The sequence below is a fragment of the Thamnophis sirtalis genome, unplaced genomic scaffold (assembly GCF_051295495.1).
Source record: "Thamnophis sirtalis isolate CommonGarterSnake01/CBP01778 unplaced genomic scaffold, rThaSir2_p1.2 scaffold_2, whole genome shotgun sequence".
Classification (NCBI taxonomy): domain Eukaryota; kingdom Metazoa; phylum Chordata; class Lepidosauria; order Squamata; family Natricidae; genus Thamnophis; species Thamnophis sirtalis.
The window spans coordinates 165,212,725-165,237,958 of record NW_028261382.1 but is presented as its reverse complement, the minus strand read 5'-3'; the positions used below and the strand labels follow the sequence as shown (position 1 = coordinate 165,237,958).

Genomic DNA, 25,234 nt, shown 5'->3' with positions numbered 1-25,234 from the left:
AGCAATGGAAATTTCGGATTGAATTGTGGCCTAAGTCATACCATACCCTCAAATGACTTATGACAATTTGTACAATAACAGTTAACTATAACAATACATAATTTGTTGGTAGTGACGGACATTATGATAAGACTATTCTTGACACAAATATTCTTCAGTGTCCCAAATTAGATATACCCATTTCATGGGGGTACTTCTTGATTAAAATCTATGCTAAAGTGGACAGGGAAAAGGAGGAATTATTCTCTTTTCTACTTCGTCAACTCTTCTTACTAAATCGTTGCGTTGGACACATTCTTGTGAGAGAGAGGTTCCCTGAATATTGGCTCCAGCATAAGTCTGAAAGCTCGGAAGACCAAAACCTCATGTCCCAATGACCAACCCAGATTGGATCCTGCAACATTATCCTGGGATACAGATATTTGCCTTCATTTGTAAAAAAAACAAAAAAAAACAGATACATACAGTTGCAAGAAAAAGTATGTGAAACCCTTGGGATTACGTGGAGTTCTGCATGAATTAGTCATAAAATGTGCTCTGAACTGCATCTGTCATTCTTCTTTACCTCATGAAGCATTCTGCACTGTGCTCTTGCAGTCATTTTTACAGGACAACCACGCCTAGGGAGAGTAGCAACGGTGCTAAACTTTCTCCATTTGTATACAATCTGTCTTACCGTGGACACATGAACATCAAGGCTTTTGGAGATACTTTTATAACCCTTTCCAGCTTCATGCAAGTCAACAATTCTTGATTGTAGGTCTTCTGAGAGCTCTTTTCTGCGAGGCGTGGTTGACATCAGACAGTGCCTCTTGATACCAGTAAACCCAAAACAGGTGTGTGTTTTTAAAGGGCAGGACAGCTGTCAGCAACACATCCAATATCATCACACTGATTGGAGTCAAGGTTGGCTCACTCCTGGCTCCAATTAGCTCTTGAGAAGTCATTAGGCTAGGGGCTCACATACTTTTTTCCTCCCTGCACTGTGAATGTTTACATGTTATGTTCAATTAAACCATGGCAACATCTAATGTTTGTGTAGTAATATTTTCAGCAGACTGTGTTTTTCTATTGTTGCGACTTAGATGAAGTTCAGAGCACATTTTATGACCAATTCATGCAAAACTCCACGTAATCCCAAGGGGTTCACATACTTTTTCCTGCAACTGTAGGTCCTAATTTCAGCCCAGGAAACATTTCCACAACAGAAAGGATGAGCTGTGATTTGTCTTAGAAATCTATAAAAGTTGATGGAGTTAGCACTGATGGTGAAATTGACAACTTTGATTAAATAAAAGAATACAATTAATTTTGTTTTTACTTGGAAAACTGCTTTTGGACTTTGTGCTAGAAGTGGGGGGAAATGAATATTTGATTTTGGGCTTTGCTGATTAGACAGGTTTGTTGTTATAGAAATGGCTAGTATAAAATTGTATGTTATTCTGCACCAAAAGGAATCGGAAATCAATTCTTTTCTTTTTCTATTTCTCCTTTCCTCCTTACACTTTTTCCTCTTCTCCTTTTCCTCTCCTATTTTCCCATTATTTTCATTTTTTTCTTTGTATTTTTGTATTTATATTCTGATAAACTAATAAAAATATCAAGGAAAAAAAGGATTTGTCTTAGAAATGTTTTTGTAATGGAAATATGAACGCATACACAGCACATGGGCCAAACCCTATCCAACCAAACGGCAGCTTCCCATGTTTTTCTTGTACTTGTACTACTTGTACTTGACGCCTCTTCACCCATCGTGGGTATAGGCGACTTCCATGGAAATTTGACGCCACTGTTTTCGGTCCTGGGCTAGGGTTGTCAGATAGTGCAGCCAGTCGCTATTATATGATTTTACTTTTAGCGAGAAGGGCCTGCTTCCCTGTTTGTAGCAATGTTTGCACATTGAGGCAACCGATATTGTTTAGCCCTAAAAAGGAATGGATACGGCGATCCATGGAAGCTGTTTCGGCTGGATATACCCAAGGGGACGCCAGTCCCAAGGGTCGACAGAGCCCGATTGGTGGGAACGGGGGGCACCACATGAAGGCCGAGTTGTCGTTTGATAGTTGAGAGGCTTTGCAATAAGCGTTGCAATGTATATTTTGCGTATCAATAGCAATAGCAGTAGACTTATATACCGCTTCATAGGGCTTTCAGCCCTCTCTAAGCGGTTTACAGAGAGTCAGCATATTGCCCCCAACAATCTGGGTCCTCATTTTACCCACCTCGGAAGGATGGAAGGTTGAGTCAACCCTGAGCCGGTGGGATTTGAACCGCTGAACTGCTGATCTAGCAGTAGCTGCAGTGCTGCATTTAACCACTGCGCCACCTTGGCTCTATCCTTGCCCCCCCCCCCCATGTTTTTCTAATCATCATACACTATGAATCAGAGAATACAGCCCCTTTCCCAAATACATTGTTAAACTACATGCATCAAATCCCTCCCATTTTGGTAAAGTAATATCTGGACAACCAATTCAAGAGAACAATGCTCTTCTTATTGTGTATTCAAGAAGTGTTATTGAAACCTCTAGTGGTTGGGTTTTTTTTTTTTTTTTTGGCTTGGCCTTTTGTAGTTCATGGGAAAGTCAAGAAGGCAAAAGTTTACCTGAAGGCATTTCAAGGCCAGGCAAGCAGCCTTCTGCAGATGGAGGCTGGGCTGGGCAAGGCTCTCACAGTAATAAATTAAAGCCTGGAAGAAAAAGAGAGACCGTGAGACTGCGGAGCAACACCCTTTCAGAACAACAGCAAAAAAAAAAAAAATCTTCTTCTGCTTAGAAAAATAAATTCACCAAATAAAAAACAAAGCAGTATTCATCTCTTTGAAAGGGGAGCATTGATTGTTTAGGTAAAGGGGGGGGGGAGGGAAGGCAACCAATTACCACAAAAGTTTTTACTTCCTGCCACAACTATTCCTGGGTAGGATGCAATCAGAGATGTGTAAATATTCTATGAATGAGGCATCATCCTAAGTGTGAAGTGGAAAAGCCGCTTTGAGTTCATGCCCAACCACAACATTTGTTTACAGTCTTTGGGTCTGTGCCAGGTCTAAAGTTAAGGCTATTCTAGGCAAAAGGAGTTAGGGAGGTCGAGGAGCAGGAAAAAGACAGCCTTGCAGACTACAGCAATAGCAATAGCAGTTAGACTTATATACCGCTTCATAGGGCTTTCAGTCCTCTCTAAGGAGTTTACAGAGTCAGCATATCGCCCCCAACAATCCGGGTCCTCATTTTACCCACCTTGGAAGGATGGAAGGCTGAGTCAACCCTGAGCCGGTGAGATTTGAACAGCCGAACTGCAGAACTGCAGTCAGCTGAAGTAGCCTGCAGTGCTGCATTTAACCACTGCGCCACCTCGGCTCTCTTAGGGGGGAAGAGAAGGCTGTAGTGCATTGTTGCCTCTTCCCGCTCAGCTACTCCCAGCACGGTATACCCCACTGGACCATCTATCCCCACCGGCATTCCCTTCCTCCCTGTACCTGCTACCAATATCCCAGCACAGCACAGCCCACCACCCTGCCCATCCCCATAGTATCCTAGTGTTGGTCATGCTCCAGAATATATTCCCATTCACTTCAGGCAATCTGGCATGCACCTCACTGATGCTGAGAGCAAAAAGCAGCACGTGCAGGGGTGACATTGAAAAAAGATTTCACATCAACGGGGAAGACCTAGAAGGAACTAGATCTAAAATCGCACTTTCTTCTACTAAAAGATTTGCCACCTCCCTGGAACAATGAGCAATGAGATCTAGCAATATGATCTTATTTTTATTGGTAGTCACCTTCAATGTATTATCCCTCATCTAATCCAATACCAATTGCACATAGGCATTCAGAGAAGCTCCATTATTATCTCAAGATATTATAAAGAAATCGACTGGGTGTTATTAGTATATTGGTAGATAGCAATAGCAATAGCAATAGCAGTTAGACTTATCTACCGCTTCATAGGGCTTTCAGCCCTCTCTATGCGGTTTACAGAGTCAGCATATTGCCCCCAACAACAATCTGGGTCCTCATTTTACCCACCTCGGAAGGATGGAAGGCTGAGTCAACCCTGAGCCAGTGAGATTTGAACAGCCGAACTGCAGTCAGCTGAAGTAGCCTGCAGTGCTGCATTTAACCACTGAGCCACCTCAGCTCAGATACTCAGCAGTTTCATTGCAGCTAGTGAAAATCTGAGCAGTGCCACGAGGGACACCGAATAATAATATAACAATGGCTATTTTGTCTATATGCCTCCCAAAGGCATCATCTGAAATCTATCTGAGAGTCAGAAATGCAATAAGTGGTTCCTATTTTTCCAAATTCTGTGCTAACTAGAAGAATAAACTTACGCTACCGAGGGAGAGAAAAATCTATTGGGTAAACCAAAGTAATCCAACCCTGTAGTATGCTCATCCAGCTAATTGCAATTGTTCGATAAATCAGGTTCAAACTATTATTTAGCATGATGTTTAAGCACATCTAGAATCTGGTAATTCTACTTTTGTTCGATAGGTTTTCACTAAAACTTACCTTTTCCCGGAAGTGTCTGTTTCCTGCTGCAGCAGTTGACAATATTGTTACCACAGCTTCACAGGTTTCCCTTTTGTTTTCAGTCAGAAGGACAGCCAAAGATTTCAGCACTTCTTGTTGAGGTGAGATACTGATGGAGGTTAAATTGGCCTTATTCTGCAAGAACTTTTCATCTCTTAAAGACTGTAGAGTTTGTACCATTAAAGCTAAAACACAAAGACATTTAACAATTTGTCCCTTTTTAGAAGAAGTTTAGACTAAAAGATGCATTTGAAATAGCATACAAACCAGGGGTGGGTTTCTCGCCCCGTTCCAACTGGTTCGGTTGGAACGGGGCCAGCGGTGTCCTCGTGCACGCATGCGTACTAGCGTCTGTGCGATGCTCCAGCTGCTCCTGGAGGATCGCGCAGGCGCTGTATGCGTCCTGCGCATGCGTGGAAGCGCAGAACTCGTCAAAACTGGGTAAAGAACGCGAGCGGACGGGTGGGCCCTTCGCCGTTCCCGGAAGTTACTTACTTCCGGGTTCGCCGACCAACCGGTTCGCGGGGACCGCCGCGAACCGGTTGAAACCCACCCCTGATACAAACATCCAGCAATATCTGAAGAGTAGAATAATTTTAAATATGTGAGAATGAGCTACCTATGTTACCACCACTTCTGACCATCACTATAGAGTTCAATCTACGGTCTCCATCATCAAACTGTGGATCTCGTGGCTGAAACATATGACTTAATTTGTGTTTTACACCCTCTATTTTGTATAGAACAAAATGATGAAGAATATTCTACCCCCGCAAAAAATCTGTCTTTTGTGTAGAACCCTTCTGAAATGTTCCAGAATCCTCAACAACAATTTTCAGATGTTTTTTTTCTATCATTTTAGCTGTTCCTACTAAAAGTATTGTGGCCTTATGGAATTTGAACTTCTGAAGAGCCTGTTTCTTACCTTCTTTTGCAAGCTGAAGCAAATAGTTTGCCAGATCACTAACATTTTTATTAGCAAAATAGTTGTAATACTGAAAAACTGTTATAACTTCCAAGGGCAGACTGGAGGAGAGAAGAGGTTCTGCACGATCCAAGATATGAGAAATCAAAGTTCTGAACACTGCATATAACCAGATAAAAGTATTAGTTAGCAAATGAATCCTCATTAATGAGAGCAACATAAAATTACTAGAGGTAAGTCATTTTTAGAAAGGGTAATAATGTGTTTTAGAAAAAAAAAATAGACCACTTCATACTTTCTAGAAATTTACAATTATAATTTCCAGAAAGCATCAGTATGACAATGATTAGAGATTATGCAAACTGTAGAATATTGGCAAACTCGGGGAAACTGATTAGTACCTCTGATCTACAATGACACTCAATTCAAAAGTCATTATATTTCTATTGTACCTGAATAGAACAAATGGAAAGAAAATAGGCTACTGGTATGATATGACATGAATTCACCTTAAAAGTGATTGACTTTGGTTGAATATATTCATTTTATTATGGGCACGGTCTAAAGAAATCTGGAACTGCAATCAATATTTTTTTTGCTTAAAAAAACTCAAAATAATTTATTTAAATAGCAACTTTTAAAACTAGGTTTTTAGCTAAAGTTTGGATAAAATCTTATGCGTGTTAAAAGCCCATGCCCATATGTAATTATTTCAAGATTAGGTGGGTCCAGTAATATTTAGTAAACTAGTTTGTGCTGTAAAATGAGATAATGTATTTTATTTGACAAAAAGTTTTTTGGATTTCAGTTAACATTAAAAATATTGCCATTGTAGCTATCAATCTCTGCCTGTTCATTGTGCCTTGTATATAAAAATGGTCCTGGCTGTAATACATACATTTCATATATATATTTACATACAGTTTTCAATAAAGACTAATTTTATACCTCTGGAAAGCTATTCATTTACTTGTTTATACTAATATTACATAATATTGTATAATAATAGTGCAATCGCATACATGATGTTATAAAATTTAAGGCCCGCACTGATTTATTTCAAGATTAAATGCTTATATAGGACTTAAATCTCAAATTTTGTGACAGACCTAATATTTGAATCTTGAAAGACCAAATATTCAACAGACAGTACTATTTATTATGTTTTTAAATATTTGATTAATTAATGTTAATTGCGATCTTTGCAATCACTTTTTTCTGGAAGCACATTAGGTAACTGTACCTGTTTCTGAAAGTCCTGGATATTCGCCATTCATCACTGTAGAAAAAGTGATATCCAATTGTTTGATCATTTTGTCTGCAGAGGTGTGATACAACCCAGAAGAATTGGTACACTTATTCCAGAAAGAAAGGAGGGATATCTTTTTCTGAAATTCTGGAATTGCTAATGGAAAAGAATACCATAATAGTGAAGCGTTAGTATAAATTAAAACTGGACAATAATCAGCTCTATATTTAAGGGAAACTAGTACAGGGTTATGTTTACTTAGAAAATGGTACAAAAATAAAGTTCTTTGACTAGAAAGGTAACAATAATTTACCGACTATGTCTATCATTTGCAGGATCTAGATGCGTGATGGTGAACCTATGGTACGGGTGCCACAGTTGCCACACAGAGCCCTCTCTGTGGGCATGCCAGCTGTCGCCCCAGCAAAGCTCTACTGCGCATGCACATGTGCCTCCTGCTGACCAGCTGATCTTCGGGTCTCTGCCGCGCATGCATGGGGTGCAGAGTACATGCGGGGAACACGCACGTGAATGTGCGGGGGACACTCACATTGTATTTTGGGGGTTCACGTCAGAGGTGGGTTTCTGCCGGTTGGCCCCAGATCGGGCGAACCGGTAGTGGTGGCAGTGGGAGGCTCTGCCTGGACACTTCTGCGCCTGTGCAGAAGCATCGTGTGAGTGGGCACGAGCGAACTGGTAGTAAAATAAATTGAAACCCACCACTGGTTCGTGTGTGTGTCCACACCCCCTCCCGCACCCCGTTTTGGGCCTGGAAGGCCTCCTGCACCCACCTGGAAACCAAAAATTGGCGAGGGGGGATGCATGTGCAGGGATGCATGCGCGGGGCTTGAACGTGCATTGGGGGACAGAGTGGGGGTTGGGTGCATGCACGGGGGCACTCTCATTTTGGGGTTTCGCATGCACGCACGCTTTGGGCACTCAGGACTAAAAAGATTAGCCATCACCGATCTAGATCAATGTTTCTTAACCTCAGCAATTTTAAAATGGGTAGACTTCAATTCCCAGAATTCCCTAGCCTGGCTAATGAATCTATTGAGGTTAAAATGTCATGCTAGAAGAATGTTCACTAGAAGAGTGGTCACAGATTGCCCCCTTTTGCTGCTCTTCAGACAACAACTCCCTGTGGCTTTAAACTATTTCCCCCTCATGTCCTTCCTTGTAATAACTTGGAATTCTGAGCCCATGATAGTTGGCATGTTCATATCACTGTTCTTTGTCTGAGCTACTGTCTTTTTTCATCCAACTTGTTTTTGTACATATTACTGTGGTTTAATTAATACTTTTCACCAAAGAAATATGCAGGGGGCTGAAACTTGATAGTCTATTTCCACATAGGCTTACTTACAACAAAGTTCATGGTATTTAATCTGGTTTATAAATAATTGTACAACAGCAGCCTTAAAAGAGTACATCTGAACATGCACAGAAAAATACTGCATAGTATAGGGCAAGAAACAGCAATACGCAATCATATATTCACATGAATATTGTCTATGCTATTTCTCACCTTCACTTATAGGTCTGAAGCTTCCCAGGATCTCACTGCTGATCTCTGCAAGGTTCTCAATCACTAAAATTTGTTGGGATAGTTTATCCAGAAGAGACCTTGTGACAAAGGGAGTTCTGCTAGAGAATACAATTTGCTGGTAAAATAGGAAAGAACAGTGTAAATATTCCCCATACAGAACTATCATTAATTAGGTCAACATTCCAAAAGTGAACAAATGCAAATTTGTCAAAGAACGATGTTATAACTTTATGTATTTTACAAACATGATCTTTATCATACATTTTAAAAATGGGATTCAAATGTGATATGTTTCTGTCAATTGCTAACCAGCTCTATTGGATTGTGTATTGGATTATATTATTTTGACTTTGAGAATATGTGCTTTTAATCTAAATAGAGGATTTAGTATGTATCTCTAGGAGTGATCTCTTTTCTCAGCAAAGTAGATAAATAACAGTAAACAGATTTGCTATACTACTCTGAATATGCCATATTTTCCTATGAATGTGACATATTTACTTCAGAGAAAGAAAACCCTACTTTTATGATTACTATACACAAATGGGGGGGGGGGGATACTTCCATTATTTTAGTCTCAGCAAGTGCACAATAATCCACCTGAACAATTTCTGGGAAGGAGGAATTATGCTTTTTATATGATTTTAGGCTAATCAGGGACCAAAATAAATATTTGTTTTGTTATTATTTATATCCTGCCTTTATTGTTTTTATAAATAACTCAGTGAACATATGTAATGCTCCTTTTTCCTCCTATTTCCCTTACAACAACACATCTGTGAGATTGATTGGCTGAGAAAATGTGACTGATCCAAAGTCATCCAGCTGGCTTTCATACCTAAAGTGGGATTAGAACTCATGGTCTCAAGGTTTCTCGCCTGGTGCTTTAACCATTACACTAAACTGTTCGATTTTGACTTATTTGGAAATATGTCTCATTCACAATGATTTGTAGTACTTTAGTACTACACACTTCAGTAGGACTTTAACCATATGAAGTATATAAACTTTCATCTCCAATTTACCATATTTTTCAGTGTATAAGACACACCTTTTTCCCTCAAAAAAGAGGCTGAAAATCTGGGTGCATCTTATACACTGAATACAGTATTTTTTGCCTCCTGAAACCCCGCCCCTTCACCAAAATGGCCGTGCAGAGCCTGTAGAAGGCTTTCAGATTGTTCCTGGGGGCTTGGGGAAGGCAGAAATGAGTGAAAAACTGGCCCATTTTTGCTCAATTTTGCCCCAACCCCAGCCCCCAGGAGTACTCAATAAGCCTCCTAAAGGCTATTCATGCCTTTTTTTTTGAAAAAAATATGGGCCAGTTTTCGTGAAAAATGGACCGTTTTTGGGACGTTTGCAAAGTGCAAAAACTTTTTTTTTTAAATTTGCCTCTTCAAAACCTTGGTGTGTCTTATACTCCGGAAAATATGGTAAGTCTAACTTAAATCCTAGTCATCTCATTAGGTTCTCTGCACAGTTGAAACCCTAACCCTAACCTTGTTTTTGTTTTTCAAACAACTTCTGAAAGCTCAAACTGTGTAAAGAAATCTGGATCAGATAAGATAAGATAAGTTTATTTATAGGCCGCCCTTTTCCCTGAGGGGACTCAGGGCGGCTTACAACTTATGGGGTAGGGAATACACACGATGACATACAAAACTACATAATTAAAAATAGAAGCAACATTCATCATTCGGGTGGGGACAGATTATAATCTTTAACCCCAGGCCTGGCGGGATAGCCAGATCTTGAGGGCTGTGCGGAAGGTCTGGAGGGTGGTGAGGGTACGAATCTCCACGGGGAGATCGTTCCAAAGGGTCGGAGCTACTACTGAAAAGGCTCTCCTCCGCGTAGTTGCCAGTCGACACTGACTGGCGGATGGAACTCGGAGGAGGCCTAATCTGTGTGATCTAATAGGTCGCGAGGAGGTAATTGGCAGGAGGCGGTCTCTCAAGATGAGAATATATAGCTTCTGTCTCCTATAGTGTCAATGTGCTATTACCAATTTGGTACCAGACCATGCCACATTGAATAGCAAAGAGTGGACAGGAGTTCTATTTAGGTTCAAGTGGACCATGATAAAATAAAATCATATATGGAGAACATGGGATGAGAGTCAAAATGGAGATTGGCAGATTGTGGACTTTTATGATTTGTGGACTTCAACTCCCAGAATTCCTGAGCCATGCTGGCTCAAGTCATAAAAGGGCCATAGTTCCCCACTTCTGGAATGGAGAGTAGCAATAAAGTTTGGGCCTTCATCTCTTGTTGGGATCATCTGAAGAGAAATAAGTTTTTTTCTGGATTAAAAAAAAAACCTTTCACATTCTATGGCTTCTTTGGACAAGCGTATTTGCTAGTCCCTCTCCCCCCCCCCCAACCACAGAGTCCGTCTTTTTCTGCTTATGCAAGTGTACAAAGGAAATTAAGTTCCAACAAACAAGGCTGTGTACACAACACAGAAAACAAGAGCAGATGAGTCTTAATAATCTCTTTGAAAAAACATGTAACCCTATGGGATACCTGGATAAGTTGCGTGCAGTACTGCAAGTGCTTGACTATGGTGATATCAAGGCTTTCATTTCCGGTGGTCAATGGCAGAGGACTTCCAGCCACACTGGTTCCAACTCCTGTGTCTTCCGTCAATGCTTCGCTGAGGTGCCCTCTGCCTTCTGGGTGTTCTGACCTGTAACTGTTCAAGCTGGGAGGTAAGTGAGCAGTTTGATTTTCTTTTCATGTAAGCAATGCACAAGAGAAATGGTTGAAAGCCCTCTCCTGTAACCAAACAGCTCTTCATAGGCCAGTAACCTTTTAATGAATGCATTGTATCTCAAATTGGCAGTAGCATTAGGTAAAAAGTGCCAAAAAAGTGTCTACATTTAAAGGATATATTGTTACCACACTAGCCTACTTGTTTCTTTGAAACAATCACTTTTTTTGTAAGGAAGTATTCCTAAGAAGTCTTTGAAATCAACCTTTCCTATAGTGTTTCTTTTCTTTTCCCCCCTCTTTTCACCTTGCTTTGTTGACAACATCCTTTGCCAAACTGCTCTGTGAATATAACTGAACTATAGATTTGTGGTTTTCAAAAGTTACACAATTAAGATGTAATATGTCAGTCCTTTCCAGGCATGTGATTAATTGGCCAGCTAAAAAAATAATAATTAAAAAGTAAGATCGAGGGAGAATCTGTTGGAAAGGAAGTCATAACTGATTTACAAAGAACAAACATGAGTTTCCTGTTTCCTTTATTCACGTACAAAAATCTTTGTTTAAACATCTATTTCATTCTACTAACTAGTTTAAACCAAGGGATTTTTAAAATTTTAATAAAAGCTTGACCTCTCGGCAGCTTAGCAATAGCAGTAGACTTATATACCGCTTCATAGGGCTTTCAGCCCTCTCTAAGCGGTTTACAGAGAGTCAGCATATTGCCCCCAACAATCTGGGTCCTCATTTTACCCACCTCGGAAGGATGGAAGGCTGAGTCAACCCTGAGCCGGTGGGATTTGAACCGCTGAACTGCTGATCTAGCAGTAGCCTGCAGTGCTGCATTTAACCACTGCACCACCTTGGCTTCCAATATCGTCAATTATGGCATCCTTCTACATCAGCTTTGGGAGTTCATGTAGGGGCAAAGTTTTATCCCCATTTTCCTCCATCCCTTGGGGTAGATACCCATCACATTGATAGGAGTAGCCTGCAAAGGACGGCTTTTGTGATGTGCTACAAATGCCTCAACACTCTCTCCACTTCTATTTATCATTTACATAAAATTGCTGGATGAGGTCATTTGATGGCATAGGGTAAGGTATCCTAAGCATGCAAATGATACTCAGTTACACAGCTCCATCCCAAGTTGACCAATGCCTTGGAGATTTTGCCTTGATATCTGGAAGCCAGGGACCTCTGAATGGTGAGGAATAGAGTTCAGATCAAGCCTGGTAGGACTAAGTGGGTCCAGTGATATTCCATTGAGTTCTGGATGGCGTTGCAAAACTCAAAAAACAGAATGATTTACAATTTGGAAATCTCCCTGGACTCAAAACTCCTGATTTATTTATTTTTTTTAAAAAGGGGGGGGGGATGTTTCTTGTACAGCTTCATATTTTATGCCAATTGCACCCTTCCTGCACTGGAAGGCATAACTCATGGTCATACATGTTTCAGCCCTCACCAGAATGGCCTACTGTAATGCATTCTGCATGGGACTGATCTTGAAGAACATCTGGAAGCTGCAATTGGTCCAGAAGCGATTACTGATGTTTTCCAATGAAAGAGGATTGTTGGTCTCTATCAATTCTATAAGCAGGAGGGTTATGCCTTGGTCCCCATCAGTTACAGGATATCATATTGTGGGACCCAGAAAATGTGTCCTTCCTGTGGTGGTATCTGCCCCCTGGAACACCTTATCCTCTGAGATCAAATTGATTCTGAACCTCCTTGTTCTCCCAGGCATAGGGATTATGAAGCAAGTGAAACCTGATTCTACATCCTACATTATAGACAGAGATGAGGCAATGGATTATGTACATATAATCTGACAAATACAGAAAAACATTACCATATTCTTTGTTCCTTTCAGCACATCATTTTGAACGAATATAGAATGTCTCAGTTTACAAGTACAAAGGGAACATATCTGGAACCCCTATAATCTGTTCTGCTAACAAAATTCTCAGGACTCTGTCAAAAATTACTGATCTAGGGGCTCTAATATTACATTTCATCTTTCTTGAATGATCACTACATACTATACTTGGCAGAAAGCAATAAACCTGAGAAGCATTCAATGCTGGCATTCTTACCTGTTTTTCTCGATTTCAGTGTCTGAGAACACAGAGTCTGCGCCACGAGCACCACGGCAAAATTCATCGGTAGCACTTTCATCCTCAAAGTCAGAAGTGTTGAGGAAATCGAAACTTTCCAGTGCACTCTCAACTGTTAGGCTTAAGCTGGACGACCTGCTGTGACTTACTACTGGTCTGCCCTGCAAGAGCAAAACCAAAATATAATATGTGAAGAACAGTTTAGCCACTCAAAATGGTTTGGTTTCAAGAATATTCCAGGAAAATTGGGTGTGAGAGTTTCTCTTCAAATACACCAATGATCCCCTGCAGTTGGCTTGTTTGGCCTTGTCCTCCTACCATTTAATTCCAGATTTTAGGATTTTACTTTTCATGTATTTTGAGAACAGAGGAGGATCTAACTTATGGAACTTTATTTCAACAATAGATGTAGTTGTGATGAGATTTAGAAAAATCAGATCTAAATGAGCTGAGATTTCCATTATTGAAAAAGCCCTACCTTGAGAAAACACTAAGTAATTCATTTCTCTGACATGCTCACTGGTCAACTGAGATGTGATGAGGAAATTCCAAAAAGGGATTATTTGACTTTTGAAAATACTGTACTTAGGGTTAGATCAGGGATGTCAAACGTGCCTCGTCACGGTGTCAAGTTACATATCACAACTCCCCCCCCCTTTGCTAAATCGGGTGTGGCCATGGCCAGCACATGATGCATCCAGGCCCCAGGCTGCGAGTTTGACAGCTCTGGGTTAGATATAATTCAATCCAGACCCAATCTTCCATAGCCCACCTGAACCCTACTGAGTCCATTGGGGTATCAATCACTGGTAGTCCTTCGGTTAAAATAGCCATAAAGACTGGAAGATTATTAAATTACAATTGTAAAATGTGATGTCATATGATGGGTGTTCACTTTTTTTCTCTCTAGTTCACTTAGTGATAGCAGTTCCAATAGTCCCAGATTGCTGTTGTTAAACGAAGACCTTCCAACTTCCTGTCTGCCTACCATTTGATTTTGTTTGTGGGAAGCCAGCAGAGAATGGCAGTAACTGTTGTCATGTGACTGTAGAGATGGTGGGATAGAGGGAAGCCTGAGGACCAATTGTAAGTCCTCCTTGTTCAGTGCGGACACAAGTTTGAACCAATGGATATAAATTGAAGACTATTTATATTTATATTAAATAAAATAAAATAAGGTTAAATTAACATGCCTACCCCAATGTCATGGCAACTGCTGCCCATGATATCAAGTAATCCTCACATTATCATAAATTTAGAAGAAAATGTGACATTATCCACATTTGAAACTGATGGGCTGATGGGCTGATGGGACTGAAACTGATAGGCTCATATCTTAAGCCCCTCTTTTATACATGTCATTAATCTAATACATTTTACGGTTCATTTTAAATAGATGATTTAAAAACTCCTATACTAAGTGGAAAAAAATTGTCAACATTGTGCATGTGATCACTATCAGTTATTTCCAAAATTGTAATGGTTGGATTTTAAATAAAACACACACGCACACACAGAGAGGCACATAGAAGGTGTGTGTGTATGTGCGTGAGAGATTTAAAATATGCTAATTTGTCTGTTTCTGCACGGATATATGCATTATATTAAACAAACCATGGCTTAGGGCTGTGACTCCTGTCAAAATGACAGCTCAGGGAGTCTGAAAACAAAATAAAATTTAAATATTCAAACTTCAAAAGGTATGTTAGGTTTGCTGCTTTATTAAATATTGAATGTATATTCTCTTACTTTTTATATATTTTATTTTAATTAGTTTTTAACAAATTCTAAAATTGTGATTTCATATTGTTGTAAGCTATCCAAAGAAAATTTGCTTTAAAAGAATGACACAAGTTTTAAAAAAACGAAATCTATTAGCTTTGCACATAAATATGCTGAAGAAAATGAAGATCAGAAACTCAATTATTTAGTGTTTTAAAACTATTTAATAAAGGTAATTTTAAAAATTACATTTCCTGTACAAACAAAGCTATATCTGGTAACGTAAACTGAAGAGTGTAAATGTAACATTTAATGGTCTTTATCAGAGCTTTCATATTCTGTGGTAATTACTGTAGTACCTTTTAGTTGAAATCAAAGTGTTACATGAATACAAATTTAACCCAAGATTATCCAATGAAGTGCTAATGCATTCCCACCAATGTAGCCAATTACAAATCAGGAAAAAAGTGTGTGCACTGAAAGGCTTCTGTAACACTAGTCCAAAAATAAAGTTCAGGAGCTATTCAACAAACAATATTGCAATATTATAATATCCAAAATATTCACTGACTTGACTATCAACAGGACATTGACTGACTGCATTGTACAATAAATACACATTTCAATTAAATGGGATGAAATGGATTACAAAAATGAATTAAATTTATAGAAATGTAAAAAAATTGCCAAGCTCCATACTTCCCTATTAACATCTATAATTAAACTATTCAATTTACAAACAGATAACTTAATAAAATAGCATTATGATAATGAGTGGTACTTTATCTTGCTCCCTGTAGCATTCTACTATATAAGAAGCATTTCCACAATGACATCACTAATTCAATTTGGCACTGGTTCATTTTGGCACGCCAATTTATTATGACATGGAACCAAGACTTAGTTCTGCATATTGCTGTATGTGAAAACAGAACATGGAATGACTTAACTGTCAATCATGTTACGTCAAATTAAAAGGGAGATTTAAAATCTCTTTCAAATTCAAACTCTTCTTCTATAGGCAGAGGAATAATTAATCTTAGAAACAACAAGCAAAGCAGTAAACAATAAGCAGGATTGGAACTGGTTAATATTTAGATGAGAGGCCAGAAGAAAAATTACAGAATTGTGACGGATACTCGAAAAACATTGCAGTAGAGAATACCGACAAACCAATTCTGTATTGTAATTAAGAAAACTATATCAACATGTCCTTAAATTTACCAGATTTAAGTTAATCCAACCACCTGCCAATTTATATTAAACAAGGGGTGGGGAGAGAACTGTAGTTCAATTCAGTTTGACCATCCATACCTGACTAATTTTGAGATTTCAGTTGATGGATCTGCTCCTCACACTTCCATATACGACTGGAATAGGAGGGCAGAATGCATCAGAGTTTCCACAATTTTGTTGTTTTAGCTTATCTAACAATTGCTTTATTTAGGGCTTCTTGTTTTGTTGTGTGAAAAGTACACCTATACTGTAGATATTAACAGCCAAAAGTATAATTCAGCAATAGCTAGCTGGGATTATTTCATTAGACAAAGACTTGATCTGGCCCTTCCATTTTGTGATTTCTTTCTTGGTCATTCTTAGATTGAATGTAAACGGTGAACTGATGCTTGGTATGAGGAAAGCTACTATCTAAACAATTAGTTTTATTGCTGAAGATTAGATAACAATTCTTCTATTCACAACGAATGAAATTTCTTATTTGAAACTAAACTTACTTTTAGGATCTCATCTAGATGTGTAATTCCTTGGTCCAATTCCTGGAATTCTTTAAACTGTTCTTTATGAGGTTCAAGAGCTAACAGAAGCCCCTGAAATGCTTCTTCTAGACTTCCATCAACACATGATTTATAGCCTTCAGATTCTCCACTAATTGACCCCTCACAATGACATTTTTCAGGTGTCATTGGCCCCTCTCCAGATGTCAGTCTTTTAACCAGCTGCTTTGTGATATTGCCTTCAAAGGTATCCAGCTCTACAGGTTTGACGTCTGATAACTCCTCTGTATCTGGAAGAAGGGACTCTGAGGCACGGCTTGCTAAAATCACACTGTTGCCTCTCAAATGAGGAGAACTTTGGCAAAGTTCAGGCACTAGATGTGTTGTCATATTTTCACCATGCTCTTGTGATGTTCCGTTGTTGGATTCATATGTGGAGTCCTCACACCTTGAATGAATATTGTGTACAGTGTCAGGTTTGGATAACCTTTTCCCACTGGGCTCTGGGATTGTGGCAATAATTTCAGGATTGGAATTATCTATTGTAGAGGACGAGTCCGTTGAACTGTATGATGTAGTACAATGTTCACTGGTAATGTCAATGAAACTGAAAGATAATGAACTTTTCTCGTTTTCTGCTGCTCCATTTCCAAAAACATCATCGGATAAATTTGACTGCAAATATAATAAAAACAGTTAAAATTAAATTTCCACTGAGCTGACCTTAAGCATTATTTTTTTAAAAAATATACAATTTGCTACTTTCTGTGAAACTAGGCTATTTGGAATTATGAACTATATTCATTTAGCTTTCATGCTACTGATCTTTTCTAAAGTGACAGGAAGAGGCCAAAAAACAAACAAACCTGTCCAAAAGCCAGAAAATAAGAAGGATCAGAAGTAGCACAGAATGTGTATAGAAAAGTTCTAAACCAATTATGAAGCTTTTTTGAGCATTGCAAACTCAATTATCTTTATGAACAAATTAAAATCTTTTCTTTTGCTGACCAGACTTTATGTAGGGAAAGTAGGCTGAAGGAACAAAATGCACACCATCACATGTCATTTACATGATTGGTATTACAGTATAGAAGATTACACCATAAGTATACTGGGGATTATCTTGTCCTTTTATTCAGCAATGCTGAAATACAGTTTCAATTCCTTAAACATGACTTATCCAAGATAATTAAGCAGTTTCAATATTGCAGCCTGAAATCAATGGAGATAAAATGTGAATTTTTCACTTTAGACTGCATCAAATTTATTTATTTTAGTCTCGTGCCAAAAATCGTCTATGGACAAGTAGCGAACCATGTGCAGATATAAATATGTTCATAAAATATTGCACATAATAAGTGCTTTCTTAGTTTAGCCTTTTCTCGAAAAAGAATTTGCAAAACTAAAGCCAATCAGAGTTTTATTTGACTACATAAGAAACTTGAGCCGATAGTTATTTGCTCAATAAATAGTCAGCAAACAAGATAGATCTTAAAGAGAAATGTCAGATTTAGGACATGCGACAAAACAGAGGAACTGCTTGAGAAATGCAGTAAGATATTTTATCACACCATCTGGACTCACATATTGTTCTAGCCCTGTTCTAAACCTTAGCCTGAGAGATGGCAGATCACTAAATGAACGACTGCGACGTAGCTTGTCAAAGAAAGCATCTTGCAGAGTCTCTAAAATGGCGGAGTGGAGACTGTTTTGTGGACGATGTTGCCATTTCTTGAAGTGTTAAGACAAAAAAACAGGGCAATTAGTTGACTACATCGTCTTTTAAACATACTGTAAGTGTACAAAGTATAGATCAGTGGTAGTCAACCTGGTCCCTACCGCCCACTAGTGGGCGTTCCAGCTTTCATGGTGAGCAGTAGGGGTTTGCTGTAACTCTGCTTTATAAATTTTATAAAGTTACTTCCCTACTTTATAAATCACCATTACTGTGGAAATGGTGGGCGGTTAGAAAATTTTACGACTACCAGATGCAAAAGTGGGCGGTAGGTATAAAAAGGTTGACTACCCCTGGTATAGATTGATAAGAAAATATAGTGCAAAACTTCAGAACCAAAGTGCAAACTAAATGAGCTTTTATGGAAGCTTCTCACGCGAAAAAGGCCCTTTGTCTATAAGGGGGAAATATCACACCTTTTTTCCTAAAAAAAGAAATGGTGGGATTCACATTAGCCATATCACATATGGAAACTTTACAGGATCTTCCGCACTAGATCAAGGAATAGGCTAGGGCAGTGGTCTCCAACCTTGGCAACTTTAAGACCTGTGGACTTCAACTCCCAGAGCTTTGCTGGCTGAGGAACTCTGGGAGTTGAAGTCCAACAGGTCTTAAAGTTGCCAAGGTTGGAGACCACTGACTTAGATAACTGAGAAAGGAGAATGTCTGCTAGACATTTTTCTCCAACTATGCCAACATATGGATGCTCATATCATGGGCATGAGGGAAGTTCCCAAAAGACTCCAGAATTCCCCAAATATCCCAAAGTAAAGCTGGCTGAGGAACTCTGGGAGTTGAAGTCCAACAGGTCTTAAAGTTGCCAAGGTTGGAGACCACTGGGCTAGGGGATAGAAAAAAAATAACCTTTGCCAATTCTCTCTTTTTCCTTTGTCCCCCTTTCTGTTATCTCAAACAAAATTGAGCAGACCATGCTACTTAGCCACTAATTGTTTTTGCTATCACTTACAAAGAATGACTGATCCTTGAAAGTTGGTGTTTCTGGGGTGCCTTGACTATAAATGGACATCCTTCTTTGAATAGCTGATGCTTTGCTTGTGTTGCCTGTTGATGGGGTAATGTCCTCCACATCAAATGGACTGCAAAAGTATAAATCTATTATTAGACTGAATCATCATTAAACTGTTATTCTACTGAATTACAAGGTTTTCTTTTCACTTAAGATATTACAGCATGAGCAACTCATCTTTTTTTCCAGTGAAGTTCTGTACATTGTAAAACAGGTTCACAAAATAGTATTCTTGTATATATTTTCATTTCACATTTTCAGTGCATATTATCTGTGGGTGCCATCTCAAAAATAACCTACAATACCAGCTTGCTCCTTAAACACTCTATTATTTAAAGTGCCAGTTCAGGAGACGTATATCCCATAATTTTATTTTCTGTTGCTGATGTTACTGGAACAACAGTTGATTTGAAATGATGATGGCTGTCCAAAAAGCCATCTTTACTTACTGCCAAGTGATTTCCAGATTCAGCTTTATTGTCCCAAGGTCATTGATATCCACAGCGACAACCTGAGGCTGAGCAGCAAACAAGTCTTTCGTTTCACAAGTAACACTTCCAACCAAAATATGAGTGGCAAGACCTTTTAATTCTGTGACCTTTGGAACAAATTAGTGTTAATAATTAGGAACAAAATAATTGTCAATTAACAGCTCATTATTTCAGTAGCATCTTCACATATCAAATATTAATCCTTCTAAGACCACATTGTTTGTTCAGAAGAGCAAGTAGTACTGGGACTTGCATGTTATTATTGTGTATTAGTATGTGAAAATTACAAGGATACTAAAATGCTTCAGATTTACACAGGACTTCATATTTGCATGGATTATATTTTATTTTTGCCATAAAACAGAAAGCTGAAAACCACTTACACATTTAGGTCAGTTTTCTTACAATATATTACTAATGGTACATTATTTACACAGTTCAGAGTCATAAAAGCTAATTATAATAATTTATTTGTGGGAAACTTCAATGAATGAATGAATGAGGAAATAAGAATAGGGGGAAAATCTAGTATGTAAGACTATGGCACAGGTAAAGAGTGCCAAAAGGTACTGTTTTTAAAAACTGGACAAAGTGGCTGGGTTTTATATAAAATAATAATAATAAATTGTCATGAATATGACATTATTGTATCAATACCTGCATTTCCAAAACATTCTCACCATTTCTAACTCTTCTTTCACTAATGTTGCCTGACTTATCTACCAGAACAATAGCATATAAAGAATATTCCTCTTAGCAGAATACGCAGGGATGGGGTTTGGGGAGGCCAAAAATGCTGTATTCAGTGTATAAGATGCACCCAGATTTTCAGCCTCTTTTTTAGGAGGAAAAGATGCATCTTATACTCTGAAAAATATGGTAATTTTTCTTCTGTTAATTAGTCTGATAGAATAAAAGAAAATAGTTTGAAGTAAAAAGTATAAATTGCAGAATCTCTTTTATACTCAAATAAAAATCACCGAAAGTATCTTTTTAAAAAATGGAAAGATGTTTGTGTTTATCCATTCAATTGAAAAGGTTTACTTTGCAGACACACTTAACATTTTATTACTTGATTCTTTTACATTTAATACTTCATTTGAATATTCAACTGATAAGCATCATCTTAGAAATGATATATGAAACTTCTAATTGTGCTCTGTAATACTGATAAGTCTTTGACATGATGGTCACTTAGTGGGGACTCCCCCCCCCCAAGTTACTTATCCTGATTTTAAAATTACGATGGCTACTTAATGACTGCTGGAAAAAATGCTGGAAAAAACAGGGGTGATGAATCACTCAACTACTGCAATGACTTATAATCGTAATTCTGGGCTCAGTTATGGTCATAGGTCAAGAATATCTGTATAGAAGAACAAATTCCCAAGTGGAAGTAATCTCTTGAAAATTACAGGAAACTAATTCACATAAATGAAGCTACAAACACCAAGTGTCCTTCCCTGACTAGTTTTTTCTCAATAGAATTTCACAATAAAATATGTAGATGCATGCAAAATATATTATCAATACATTCAGTGAATTAAAGGAAACCAGAATGACATTGCTTATTCTCTATAGATCAATATTTCTAATGGAATGCATTAGTGGTTTTAAGGAAAGAGGGGAGATGTTCCTTAGGAAACAATCAGATAAGAGAAGCAGGAGCCCGCAATCACTGAACAGCAGAGAAAGAAACTGAGAAAAGACCTGTCCTCATAGCTCAGGCAGTTAAAAGTGGCAGGTGGGAAGTTTGTACTTTCAGATTTGCAAGATTCTGTTAATGTAGCCTTACAATAAATAGAATTAGTTCACCTAGTCCTGTTTCCTAAGAGGGCTGACAATATCAGGTATAATTATATTACTATATGAGGACTCAGATTGTTGGGGACAACATGCTGACTCTGTAAACCACTTAGAGAGGGTTGTAAAGCACTGTGAAGAGGTATAGAAGTCTAAATGCTATTGCTATTACAGCTATATTTAGGAAAGCTTTTTTTAGGAAAATCCATTTATTTTCTAAAGCCTTTAAGTGTTAATTGATTTTAACTTCACCCATTTTGAGGTCACCTTTTATATTTGCAACTGTTTTAAAAACAGAAAGGCAGACAATGTACTTAATAAGAAAACAATACATCAATACCTTAATGGAGATTAACCCAACAATAAGGGGGAGGAAGATCATTTCTTCTCCATCCCAACTTTGCTTATCATTGACTTCTATTTTGCCTTTTAGTTTCCATCTTTGACGGCCATGCCTCATGAAAATCTGTGAAAACAAAACGTGATGTCACTGATCATGTTCATATATACTTTGTTCTTATTCTCCCATTCTGAATCAACCACAATGAGTGAAGAACCCAACAGAACTAATGGATTTGCTTCAATGCATTACAGAAGTGGTTATATTTTGGATTGGAAAATAATGCAAATCATATATTTCCAAGGAAAAAACTGGATCGAATTCTTAATACATCACCCTAGAACAACACAAAGAAGAGAAAGAGAATCACCTTAAAGTGAGATGGGTTGCAACAAACAAATCTAATAAATAAATAAATAAACAATAGCTATATAAGGTTGTCAACATAAATATTATTTCATGAAGCATTACAACATGACACATAAATGCAGAATCAGAAAGTATTCAGATTAGAGATATGACTTCGTTCTTGTTCTTTGTTCTAAATTTTCCACTTTACTATTTGTTGGTAAAATAAAATATCTGTCTTTGGGGGGAAAAAGGCAGTCGGCTTGAACTATTGATCTGCTGTACTCAGTCTGTCCTGGTTAGATTTGAAGCCACAAGAGGGAAAGGATCTATGCCAAGAATAAAATATTTAGAGACTGCTGACATGCTTCCAAGACAAAGCTAAAGAAAGATCTGTTGTTATCTTGGAAGGCATCAATCAGCTCTCTGGGACCAGTCTCATAGTCTTTATGTGGGAACTGTTCAGAGTGCATTCATCCATAAACACAGAATAGTGGGACCTTTCTTGCTGTACAGGACATGAGAACAGTAAGAAATGCATGATGGAAGATGACATTTACAAAGTTACTTACCTCATACTGGTCTCCAGGGCAAAGTCGAGCAAAGCCAGCCAGACCTAGAAGCCAAAAACATTTAAAAACTGTTTTAGGTGAAATGCTTATACTTGAGAAGTGGTTCAGATGAAATGTTTGCGTTGTCCCCTTATATATTAATGACAACCCCCTACAATGTTGCCAGAGCACTTATGAATCTAAGAGAGCAACTTTCAGAGGGACTTTTATTCTCTTTTCATTAACAGAAATGATTGTTTTCCCATTTACCTTCTTTGAAGGACTGAGAATAGTAGTGACTGAAACCTGATTGTTTGCTATTACAAGGGTTAATATAATGCATAAGAACACTATTCAATTATCAGCAACTAACTTCTTGAATTCTGCATGCCCATTTGGCACAATCTGTGTATTAATGTAAAATGTAACTTTCAAATTCATATGAAGAAACTAAAGTCTGTTCAAATAAGGGATGCATTTAGTTTTCACTTCTCATTGGAAGTAATATCATTCATTTTCTCACGTTAACCACTGGGCAACTCTGTATCTAGAAATGGGTATATTATATAGATCTAAAGTGAACAGAAAGGGACACTTTTTACAATGTTTATTTTTTTGAATACACATTAAATCCAATTAATATGGACCTTCTTTTACTTTTAAAGATTGGTTTGAAATTCCTGAGTTGCAAACTATTTTCACAGAATTTTCTCTGGAGCAAAAACCGATTCTACAGTTAACGGTAAGTAGAATTGACAGTTCCTCAGATTTTTCTTTCCTAGCACTTTATCAGTACAGTTCCTATATCCTTTAGGTTGTCAATGTCTTTCTGAAATGTGGTGTTTATAATTGCATTCAATATTCTAGCTGCAATCTGACCAATGCAAAAATCATGACTTTACTTGACTTAACACTAAGTATCTACTAAAACTCTCATCTAAGAGTCTCTCCCTTCTTCCCTTCATCTAAGTCTCTCTCTCCCCCTTCCCTTCCTCTCTGTCTCACCACCACCCCCAAATAAAATACAACAGTGAAGGGGTTGGGTTTTAACTGTATGGAGCAGCAAGGAAATTCTATTGACATTGGAACAAACTTTTTGATCTCTAGGTGGCAGCAGTCCCTCATAAATTTTTTAATGGTTTCGTTTTTTAAAATATTTATTTGTAATCTACATTAATTATAACTACTCTTTAACCTCAATCAAATGCTTTAGGGGAAGTTTATTAAAAAGTATGACAATAAGTGCCCTTAGTTTTGTAGATAATCAAACACTACAGATGATGAAGATGATGTTGATGATACAATATTAAGCACCAGTCATGAGAGGTAAACCTGGTTCAGATCCTTCTTCTTCCCAGCCATTCAACGTTGCAATTATTGGAACCATTTGATTTTTGCGCTATCTTGCAATAAGGCTTTTTTTAGGGGAGGAAGAGGGTGCCTTCAAGTCAATTTTGACTCCTGGCAACTGTATGGACAGTTCTACAGTTTTCATGGCAAGATTTCAGAAATGATTTGTCACTGCCTTGTTCCTAGCGCTGAAAAAAAGTGACTGGCCCAAGATCACCCATCTAGTTCTATGCCCAAGGCAGGACTAGAACTCATGGTTTTTTTTTAATTTCTAGCCTGGTGCCTTAGGCACTAGACCTACCTATCCTTCTTACTGCAATTCTATGGATGTCTATTCCTTTCATGAAATACTAGTCCAGCATAGAACTATTGAATCTGCTTAAAGTCAAACAAAAGAATCAGACAGCATGATTTATGCATCCATCTGAATTAGGGCCTTTTAAGAAAATGGGGTAACAGCAATTGAGGTTTTAATAAACAAGAGAATATGTAAGAAAAGAAGAATGGGAACAGCTGGACATGTAGCCAGGTTATCTTCCTCTGGCCTAAACAAATTACTTTTCTTTAGCTGGCATTAATGGAAAATTAACTTAAATTAGAAACAAAAGTTTTCAGTTTCCTTTGGCACACTATACAAAAAGAAGGGTTGGGATATGAATCTAATTGACAGAAATCAATCAGAAATCATGAGAAATCATGGTTTCTCACTACATTTTCATCAAGATGTCCTTTAAAACATAGTACATTTCATAACAGAACAGGGATTTTAAAAAGTGCCATATTTGCATCAAAAAAAGTAATTGCCTGGAGAGACTGAAAGTAAGTCTACTCTTTTACTAAGCCTTTTAGTAAGTTATTATGAGATACTCACTGTTTATTATCACCTTTAAAGCACAAAATGCATGTGTGACTCACAAAGAGCTGCCATGTTAATAGACAACCTACTGTTTCTCTGGCAGATATTAAGAGTGCAACACCCATTGATCTTTTCTACTATCCAAATTCGTTCAGGGCTATGGGATATAGAATACAATACCTGGAA

The 25,234-nt window shown here is 38.0% G+C and overlaps 1 protein-coding gene across 2 annotated transcripts in view; it reads right to left on the bottom strand.

Moving 5' to 3' along the window:
• RIPOR2 (RHO family interacting cell polarization regulator 2) overlaps nucleotides 1-25,234 on the bottom strand; it is a 78,409-nt gene that overhangs the window by 1,991 nt on the left and 51,184 nt on the right. For both annotated transcript variants that reach the window (XM_087707364.1, XM_087707365.1), the window contains exons 9-20: nucleotides 22,864-22,907; nucleotides 21,944-22,069; nucleotides 19,759-19,907; nucleotides 19,250-19,379; nucleotides 16,548-17,222; nucleotides 13,072-13,253; nucleotides 10,787-10,955; nucleotides 8,240-8,375; nucleotides 6,706-6,867; nucleotides 5,463-5,621; nucleotides 4,517-4,722; nucleotides 2,606-2,689 (exon numbers count right to left, since the gene is read on the bottom strand). In XM_087707364.1, coding sequence (XP_087563490.1) covers nucleotides 2,606-2,689; nucleotides 4,517-4,722; nucleotides 5,463-5,621; nucleotides 6,706-6,867; nucleotides 8,240-8,375; nucleotides 10,787-10,955; nucleotides 13,072-13,253; nucleotides 16,548-17,222; nucleotides 19,250-19,379; nucleotides 19,759-19,907; nucleotides 21,944-22,069; nucleotides 22,864-22,907 — 2,222 coding nt within the window. The remainder of the gene's footprint in view (nucleotides 1-2,605; nucleotides 2,690-4,516; nucleotides 4,723-5,462; nucleotides 5,622-6,705; nucleotides 6,868-8,239; nucleotides 8,376-10,786; nucleotides 10,956-13,071; nucleotides 13,254-16,547; nucleotides 17,223-19,249; nucleotides 19,380-19,758; nucleotides 19,908-21,943; nucleotides 22,070-22,863; nucleotides 22,908-25,234) is intronic.